Raw genomic sequence first — 9,147 nt, 5'->3', positions numbered from 1 at the left:
GGGGGGGTGTGGCACCCTGGGGATGCCGGGAATTGGAGTCTGCACCCCAAAACCGGCTGTGACACCCCAGGAGTGGCGTCCCTGTGACCTCACAGGAGCAGCATCCCATTTCCAGGAGGTTTGAATTATTCAGACCAAAATCACGAATTCATCAGCAAGGCTGGAGCAGCTCTTTTCTCTCAGCCCCAGGAGCTGCTCCAAACAGCCCAAACTGGAGAAAGTTGCAGGTAAAAATAACAGGGAAAAAATGAAGATTCATCCCTAAAAAAATCCCATTTTCCTGGGATTTGGAATAAAAGGAATACAAACCAGGGTCCCACGGGGTGGGAACAGAACACCTCGCTCCGGGTGGAACAGGGGTCTGGAGGTAAAAATATCAGAGAAAAGAGAAGGATTCACCCCTAAAAAATTCCCATTTTCTTAGGATTTGGAGTAGAAATCAGGAATACAAACCAGGGTCCCATGGGGTAGGAAGAGAACTCCTTGTTCCTGGTGGATCTGGAGGTAAAAAAATGCACTTGTTTTGGAGAAAAGAGGAAGACCCACCCCTAAGAAACCCAATTTTCTTAGGATTTGGAGTAGAACCCAGGAATACAAACCAGGATCCCACGGGTTGGAGAGGACACCTCGCTCCTGGTGGATCTGCCCCCACCCTGCACCCCAGGAGCTCCAAACCCTCCAAATCCTCAGGGATTTCAGGATCCCTCCACCATTCCCTGCTCCCAGCTGATCCCAGGATTCCCAGAGCCTCCCAGCCCCGAGAGCTCTGGGATGGCAAAACGCTCTATGAAGGGATTTAATAAATAAATGAATAAGAAATGAATAAGAAATGAATAATAAAGGATGGAGCCCGAGCTGTTCTTTACAGCCTTTATTGCAGGTGCACAGGCAACGCCCTGCTGGAGCCGCCCAGGTGTGAGGGTCACTCCAGGGCCACTCCGGGGCCACTCCGGGGCCACTCCGGGGTCACTCCGGGGCCACTCCGCCCTCAGGCAGTCGCCGCCTTCTGCTTGTAGGTCGCCATCATCTTCTTGATCTCTGCGATGGCTTTGCCGGGGTTCAGCCCCTGTGGGAGGGGCTGGTCAGAGCCTGGGGGGGCTGGAGCACCTCTCTCCCACCTTCCCTCCCTCTCCATCCCTTTCCCTCCCTCCCTCCTCCTCATCCCAGCCGTACTGAACTCCCAAATCTGCTGCTATTCCACCTTTTTCCCCCTAAAACCTGGAATTCAGCTGATATTCTCCTTCCTTTCAAACCCTGGGAGGTCACAGGATGGGTTACAGTTGTAATAAACTCCCAAATCTGCTGCTATTCCACCTTTTCCCCCCTAAAAGCTGGAATTCAGCTAATTCTGTCCTTTTTAAAAAAGCTGGGAGGTCACGGATGGATCCAAGTCACAGCAAACTCCCAAATCTGCTGCTACTCCACCATTTTCCCCCTAAATCCTGGAACTGAGCTGATGCTGTCCTTCCTCTCAAGCACTGGGAGGCCCCAGGTGGGATCCAAGTCACAATAAAATCACAAAGGAGTTGCTACTCATAGAAACACTCAGTACAGGAGGTGCTCAGCACTCCCTTTTTTCCCCCAAAACCCTGATTCCAGCCATATATTCTCCTTTCTTCCAAACCCTGGGAGGTCACAGGCTGGATCCAAGTGACAGCAAACTCCCAAATCTGCTGCTACTCCACCTTTTTTCTCCCTAAAACCTGGAATGCAGCTGCTGTAGTCCTTCCTCTCTGCACTGAGCAGGTGCTCAGCATCCCTTTTTCTGGATGGAGCTGAGCTGGTTATGTCTTTCCACTGGGAGGTCAGGCTGCATCCAAGTGACAGCAAACTCAAATCTGCTGCTACCCCACGTTTTTATCCCCTAAAAGCTGGAACTTGGCTGATATTGTCCTTCCTTTCTGTGCTGGGAGACTGCAGGACAGATTGAAGTCGTAGCAAAGTCACAAAAATATTTGTTAGAGGGGCTGCTCAAGATCTCTTTTTTCCCTAAAAATCCGTGTCCAGCCTGACATGAACCCTCATTTCCAGCCTGGGCCAGCTCTGACTCCAGCCAGGCTGGGAATTCCAGGGGCTCCAGGTGCAGCTCTGCCTCATCCCAGCCTCACTTTGGGGGCAGGCTGGGAATTCCAGAGGGTCCAGATGCAGCTCTGCTCCCTCCCAGCCTCAGTTTCCCTGGGAAGAGCGGCCCAGCCCGGAGCAGGACGCGGAGCTGGAGCTCCCCTCCTGCCCCTGGAGCCAAACTCTCCCGGGGAGCTGGGCTTTGATCGGGATCAAAGGGAGACACAGGACACAATTCCAGGTTTTTATGGCCGTCTGGATTTCCAGAGGCAGCAGGCAGCCTGGAACAGCCTGGCTCCAGGGCTGAGGGGTTTTCCTGCTCTGGGATGAGAGCTGTGGCTGGAGCCCTGACAGGGAGCAGCTCCTCACTCCCAGCAGCGAGGCTGGGAAGAGGCACAGCCACACTGGGAAAGCTCCCTCTGTTCTCCATGGGAAGGGCTCAGAAATTCCCTGGAGCTCTCCTGGCAGGGCCCTGCTCCCAAATCCTGGGGTCAGAGGAGGAAAAGCTGATCCCAGCACCGGGGAGCTCCAGGCTCAGCAGAATGAGGCAAGTATGGGGAAACTGAGGCCTAACAGGATCTTCTCCTATGAAAACCACCAGGAATTTCAGAAAAGACATGGAAAAGGGATGGGGAGACCTCACTGTGGCCTTGCCACCTCAAGGCAGCCTGAGAAAGGGAGGGATGGGGACAGGCAGTGACAGTATAAGGGGACATGGTTTGAACTGACAGAGGGGAGGTTTGGGTGGGATATTGGGGTAAATCCTTCCCTGTGAGCGTGGAGAGGCCCTGGGCTGGAATTCCCAGAGAGGCTGTGCCTGCCCCTGGATCCCTGGCAGTGCCCAGGCCTGGCTGGAGCAGCCTGGGGCAGCGCCATGTCCTGGTGCCACGGCAGGGCTGGCACTGCCACCGTGACCTGACCGCTCCCTCCACGGCAGCCCGTGCCCGTGTCCCCGTGTCCCCGTGTCCCCCGTACCTTGGGGCAGGTGCGGGTGCAGTTCATGATGGTGTGGCAGCGGTACAGGGAGAAGGGATCCTGCAGCTGCGCCAGGCGCTCCTCCGTGAACTCATCGCGGGAGTCGATCATCCAGCGGTACGCCTGGGGACAGGGACACTGCTGGGACACTGCTGGGACAGGGACACTGCTGGGACTGGGACACTGCTGGGACACTGCTGGGACAGGGACACTGCTGGGACACTGCTGGGACACTGCTGGGGACACTGCTGGGACAGGGACACTGCTGGGACTGGGACACTGCTGGGACTGGGACACTGCTGGGACACTGCTGGGACAGGGACACTGCTGGGACTGGGACACGCCTGGGGACAGGGACACTGCTGGGACACTGCTGGGACAGGGACACTGCTGGGGACAGGGACACTGCTGGGACAGGGACACTGCTGGGGACACTGCTGGGACAGGGACACTGCTGGGACAGGGACACGCCTGGGGACAGGGACACTGCTGGGACTGGGACACTGCTGGGACAGGGACACTGCTGGGACACTGCTGGGACTGGGACACTGCTGGGACACTGCTGGGACTGGGACACTGCTGGGGACAGGGACACTGCTGGGACACTGCTGGGACACTGCTGGGGACAGGGACACTGCTGGGACAGGGACACTGCTGGGGACTGGGACACTGCTGGGACAGGGACACTGCTGGGACAGGGACACTGCTGGGACACTGCTGGGGACACTGCTGGGACAGGGACACTGCTGGGACAGGGACACTGCTGGGACACTGCTGGAACAGGGACACTGCTGGGGACTGGGACACTGCTGGGACACTGCTGGGACAGGGACACTGCTGGGACAGGGACACTGCTGGGGACTGGGACACTGCTGGGACACTGCTGGGACAGGGACACTGCTGGGACAGGGACACTGCTGGGACTGGGACACTGCTGGGACACTGCTGGGACAGGGACACTGCTGGGACTGGGACACTGCTGGGACTGGGACACTGCTGGGACACTGCTGGGACACTGCTGGAACAGGGACACTGCTGGGGACTGGGACACTGCTGGGACACTGCTGGGACAGGGACACTGCTGGGACAGGGACACTGCTGGGACACTGCTGGGACAGGGACACTGCTGGGACTGGGACACTGCTGGGAACACCACAAACTCTGCTGGGGACAGGGACACTGCTGGGACACTGCTGGGACAGGGACACTGCTGGGACACTGCTGGGACAGGGACACTGCTGGGACAGGGACACTGCTGGGAACACCACAAACTCCGCTGGGGACAGGGACACTGCTGGCACCAGCTGGGGATCCCACAGCAACACCCACCCAGGAGCGCCGGGCCAGGATTTTATATTTTATATTTTGTATTTTTCAGATCCTGTGCTGCATTAGTGCCTAACTCTAAACTCCACACAGCCTGTCAGCTGCTGCTCCCCCGTTCTGGGCAGACACAGCAATTTCTCTGGGCCTGAAACTCAAAGAAACCCCCCAGCCTCAGGCCCTGAAAAGTATAAACAAAATGAGTTGGGGGGCAGCAAACTGGGGGTAAATGACTTCATTACCTGAAGCTGTAATTGGAGCATTAACCCCTGATAGGTAAATGGGGTTAAAAATTTATAATTGTCTGAAAAACTTGTGCCCATTGTCCATTTTGGGTGTGGCCTCAGAGGCTCCTGACTGCCCAAGGTGTATCTGTGGAAGGCCTTCAGTGAACACCCACTTTATTCTCTTAGCCCTGTCTGGCCTCTGCTCCAGGCAGCCACCCCAAGGCATCGACACCAGCCAGGTGACACTGGCCAGGTGACACCAGCCAGGTGACACTGGCCAGGTGACACCGGGCAGGTGACAAAGGGTCTGTCCTCACCTGCATGAGCACGGCGGGGCCCAGGTACTTGTCCCCGTTCCACCAGTAGCTGGGACAGCTGGTGCTGCAGCAGGCACACAGGATGCACTCGTAGAGCCCGTCCTGCGAGGGAGGGGACACGGCAGGCTGTCACCGCAGGGCTGGTGACACAGGGGCTCCACCCCTGTGAGCAGCTCCCATGTGAGCCTGTGGGGCAGCAATTCCTGAGGGGAACAATCCCAACCCTTCCAGACTGGGGCCAGGAGCGGCCCCCATGGTCCTCGTGGCCCCCTCCCCTCCCAGGGTATTCCATGGTTCCAGGAGCCACACAATGAACCAGGATCTGCGACAGCAGGGGAAGGGCACGGCCTGGAGAGGAAGGGGAAGCTGCTGGATTCTCCTGCACTCCCACCTTGGGCTCCTGCACTCCCACCTCGGGTTCTCCTACACTCCCACCTCGGGTTCTCCTACACTCCCACCTCGGGTTCTCCTACACTCCCACCTCAGTTCTCCTACACTCCCACCTCGGTTCTCCTCCATCCTTGCCTCGGGTTCCTGCACTCCCACCTCAGTTCTCCTCCATCCCACGTCCTCCCAGCCCGTCCCAGCCAGGACAGGCAGGGGTTTGTCCCCAGTGGACCATCCCAGGTGTGCTCAGCAGGAAGGGAGCGCAGAGTCTGCCTGGCAGTCCTGGGGCAGCTCAGGGTGCAGCCTGTCCTTGAGGGCAACCCTGGCACTGGAACGGGGCTGGTCCTGGATCACTTCCCCCTTTTTATGGGCAGATTTCCTTCCAGACACAGGAGGAGTTTAGTCCTGCATGGAAGTGATCCAGGCAGCTCTGCTCATTCCTGCTGGAACGAGGAGCTGATTCCTCATCCTGGATGGGAAACTGAGGAGCTCAGGGTCCCCCGAGCCTCCCTGTGGCCCAGCAACTTCTCCCAGACAGAGCCCAACCTGGCTTAATTCACATTCCTGAAAGTTATTCTGGGATAAAAGTTTGAGTTCAGGAAGATTCCTGGTGCCAGAACTCCCAGCAGCTCCTAACAAGCCTTAGGGAAGAGCTCCCAGCCCCGAGGGCAGAGCTCCCTCTCCTCACTCCAAATCTAATTTTTAACTGCACCACTCCAAACACTCAAGGATTTAAAGGAATTCTTCAGCAAAATCCAAGTTTCTCCTGCACACAGGCTGATCCCAAAGGGAGAGGAATTGCAGCAAAGGGATCAAGGGCCGTTTTCCAGGTGTGGTTTTTGGGCTTCCTGGTTCCCACCTGGCTGAGAAGGGGACTCCGAGGGCAGGGAAAAGCCCCTTCAGAGCTCACAGGGATCAGAGAAGCTGGAAGTGGTGCAGGAGAACAAACTGCAGCGGTGCAGGAGAACAAACTGCAGCCTCTGGACAGAGATTCCTGCAGCCTGTCCAACCCTGGGGCTGCTCAGGTGTCACACTGGGGGCTATTATGGGATGTCAGCTTGCAGACACCCAGGAGACACCTGCAGCGCTTCCCTGAATCCCCTTTGCTCAGCCTCCCTTCCTGTTCACATCCACCTCTCCCTCCCCAAAATAGAGATTTGGTGCCTCCACAGGGGAGCAGGGACAGGCTGAGCTCAGAATCCTGGAATGATAGATCCATCCTGGCAGCTCAGGGGAAAAAATCCCTCCTGCTCTGCTGCTAATGCCTGCAGCAGCCATGGAAATCCACCCAAACCTTTGCCACACCATCAGCCTTGTAAAGAGCTGTTCCTCATCCACCCTCAAAAAGCTCCCCTCAGAATCCCCCCTGCTCAAGACAGACACCCCAGATCTTGCACTCTGGCTTCTCCCAGGAGATTTCCAGGCTGCAAAACCCCAGCGAGCAGGGAGCACAGCCAGACACCCTCTCCCCCCTGGAATGCTCCAGCCTGCAAGCTGCAGAGTGCTCCCAGCAGCAGGAATTCCACAGGGGAATGGGATGGGGGAGGATGGGATCAGAGCCCGCCCCGGCAAGCCCAGCTCCCTGCCCTGAGCCAGCAGCCCCAGCTGTGGGGCCGTGTCCCACACTGCAGGGTTGGGTCTGAGCGCTCAGCTGTGAGCCCGGGCGGCTCTGGCAGGGGTTTCAGCACTGAAATTGCAGTGACCAGTTTCTGGCGGTCCTCTATGGACTGCAGGTACTGCTGCTTGCCCTCCTGCGACTCGTCCTTCTTCTTCAGGTAGGGCTCGATGGATTTGTACTGCGCGTAGAAGTTACTCAGGTCCTGGGGCAGGAAAGCACAGGGATCCGGTTATGGGGCTGAGGAGAATCAGGGAACATCCCAGCTGGATCCACCCCAAATCCCACCCCTGCTGCCCAAGCCCTGGGGCCCTGGACCCCTCCCTTCAGCCCCACCCTCAGGGGCAGAGCCTCTTCCCAAAATCCCACCCAAATCCCCTCCTGGCACAGCTTCACCCCAAATTCACACCTGAACACCCGGCCAGGAGGTGCCATTCCCTCCCCAGACCTGCCACATTCCAGGCCAGCACACCTTTAGTCACGGGGACCCACCCCAGGCACACGTGAGCCCCGAGCCCTGACCTTGGTGGCAGCAGCCACGCCCTGGTCCCAGCCCAGGGTGTCCCCTGGCCGCTGCCAGCCCTGCACTCACCGGAACCAGGTCCTTCACCACGTACATGTGGGGCAGGGGGTAGATTTTGGTGACTTTGCTGAGGTCACTGTCGATTTTTTTGATGCAGGCCAGGGTGTTGCCGCCAGCGATGTTCATGGCGCAGGAGCCGCAGATCCCTGAGGGGGAAAAGCAGAGCCAAGTGTGGCATTCTCCCTCCTGGCCCCAAAAACCCCCCTGGGATGTCCTGGGGAAACTCTACTCGGCTCTTCCCAATCTACCAGGATCCCAAAAAACCTCTTCCCAACCTGACAAGGTCTTGGAAAACCCCTTCCCAACCCACCAGGGTCCTTACCCATCCCAGAAAACCTGCTGGAAAGGCTCTTCCCAACCTTCTGGGATCCTCACTTACCCCAAAAAAATCTCTTCTCACCGCACCAGGGTGCTCACCCATCCCAGAAAACCTTGTCATAAGTTCTGGAAAAGCCTCTTCCCGCTCTTCCAGAGGCCTCACCCATCCCAAAAATCCCTTCTTGTTCTATCAGTGTCTTCACCTGCCCTGGAAAAACCTCTTCCCAACCTGCCAGGGTTCCAAAAAACCTCTTCCCAATCCACCAGACTCCCCCCAAAAAACCCCTCCTGCTCCACCAGGGTCTTCATCCATCCCAGAGATGCCCCAAAGGAGAAGAAGGCTGAAATTCACCACCGGGGTCAGATGTTTTTTAACTTTAATAAGGATCAAACACAGGAGCTGCTTCCATTAGCACCAAAACCCCTTTTTCCATGGGGCAGCTCCTTCCCCAGCAGCAAATGAGGGGGCTTGGGTGTGATCTGGGGAGGGGAGAACATCCAGCCTCACTCTCAGGCTTGGGGCATGAGGTGGGAGCTGAGAGAGGCATAAAATAAATAAAAAATAAAAAAACACAACAAAAAATGGCATTAAAACGTGGGAAACTGCTGCAGCCTCCTCAGCCAGAGAATCCCGGGGCTGGCAGGGATGGAAGGGACCTGTGGGAATCATCCAGTCCAACCCTGGAGCAGGTGGCACTGGAATGTGTCCAGGAGGTTTGGGAATCTCCAGAGAGGGAGATCTGGGACCTCCCTGGGCACTGTCCAACCTTTTCTGCCCCTAAAAGCCCCAATTCAGCCTGGTTTTGTCCTTCCTATCTGTGCTGGGAGGTCACAGGACAGATCCAAGCTGTAGTAAACCCACAAGTATGTTGCTACTCATAGGATTAGCTGTCAGAGGAGGTGCTAATCCCCCCTTTTTTTTTCCCTAAAACCTGGAATCCAGGCTGACACTGCTCTTCCTTCCACACCCTTGGAGGTCACAGGATGGATCCAAGTGACAGCAAACTCACAAACCTCACTCTACCCTTTTTCCCTCTAAAAGCTGGATTTCCACTCCAGGGAAAGAACTTTTTCCTAAAGGTTCAGCTGGAATTTTTGTGTTTTAATGGAATTTCTGTGTTTTAATTTGTGGCTGCTGCTCCTTGTCCTGTCTCTGGGCACCACTGGGAAGGGTCTGGCACCATCCCCTGACACCCCCTGGAAATATTTGTAAGGACTGACGGGATCCCCTCTCGGCCTCCCCATCTCTGGAACAAACAGGCCCAGCTCCCACAGCCTCTCCTCACAAAAGGGGAATAAAACAGCCCAAAGCATCCTGAAATTCAGGAATGTAACCCCATC

General features: G+C 56.8%; 1 protein-coding gene and 1 long non-coding RNA gene across 3 annotated transcripts in view; one reads left to right on the top strand and one right to left on the bottom strand.

Annotated features, from left to right (window-relative positions):
- Positions 1 to 17: 17 nt before the first annotated feature.
- Positions 18 to 804, top strand: LOC128799068 (uncharacterized). Its single transcript, XR_008434634.1, has 3 exons — positions 18 to 227; positions 425 to 504; positions 571 to 804. It is a non-coding gene; the product is annotated as an uncharacterized LOC128799068 (long non-coding RNA).
- A 52-nt stretch (positions 805 to 856) lies between these two features.
- Positions 857 to 9,147, bottom strand: part of LOC128799064 (succinate dehydrogenase [ubiquinone] iron-sulfur subunit, mitochondrial) — a 30,450-nt gene continuing 22,159 nt past the window's right edge. For both annotated transcript variants that reach the window (XM_053963159.1, XM_053963158.1), the window contains 5 exons: positions 7,498 to 7,634; positions 6,994 to 7,110; positions 4,904 to 5,005; positions 3,037 to 3,159; positions 857 to 1,066 (listed from right to left, as the gene is read on the bottom strand). In XM_053963159.1, the coding sequence (XP_053819134.1) occupies positions 989 to 1,066; positions 3,037 to 3,159; positions 4,904 to 5,005; positions 6,994 to 7,110; positions 7,498 to 7,634 (557 nt within the window). In that variant the 3' untranslated portion in view covers positions 857 to 988. The remainder of the gene's footprint in view (positions 1,067 to 3,036; positions 3,160 to 4,903; positions 5,006 to 6,993; positions 7,111 to 7,497; positions 7,635 to 9,147) is intronic.

The sequence above is a fragment of the Vidua chalybeata genome, chromosome 22 (assembly GCF_026979565.1).
Source record: "Vidua chalybeata isolate OUT-0048 chromosome 22, bVidCha1 merged haplotype, whole genome shotgun sequence".
Lineage (NCBI taxonomy): Eukaryota > Metazoa > Chordata > Aves > Passeriformes > Viduidae > Vidua > Vidua chalybeata.
The sequence above is the reverse complement of the archived record's forward strand: the minus strand, read 5'-3'. Positions and strand labels throughout refer to the sequence as shown.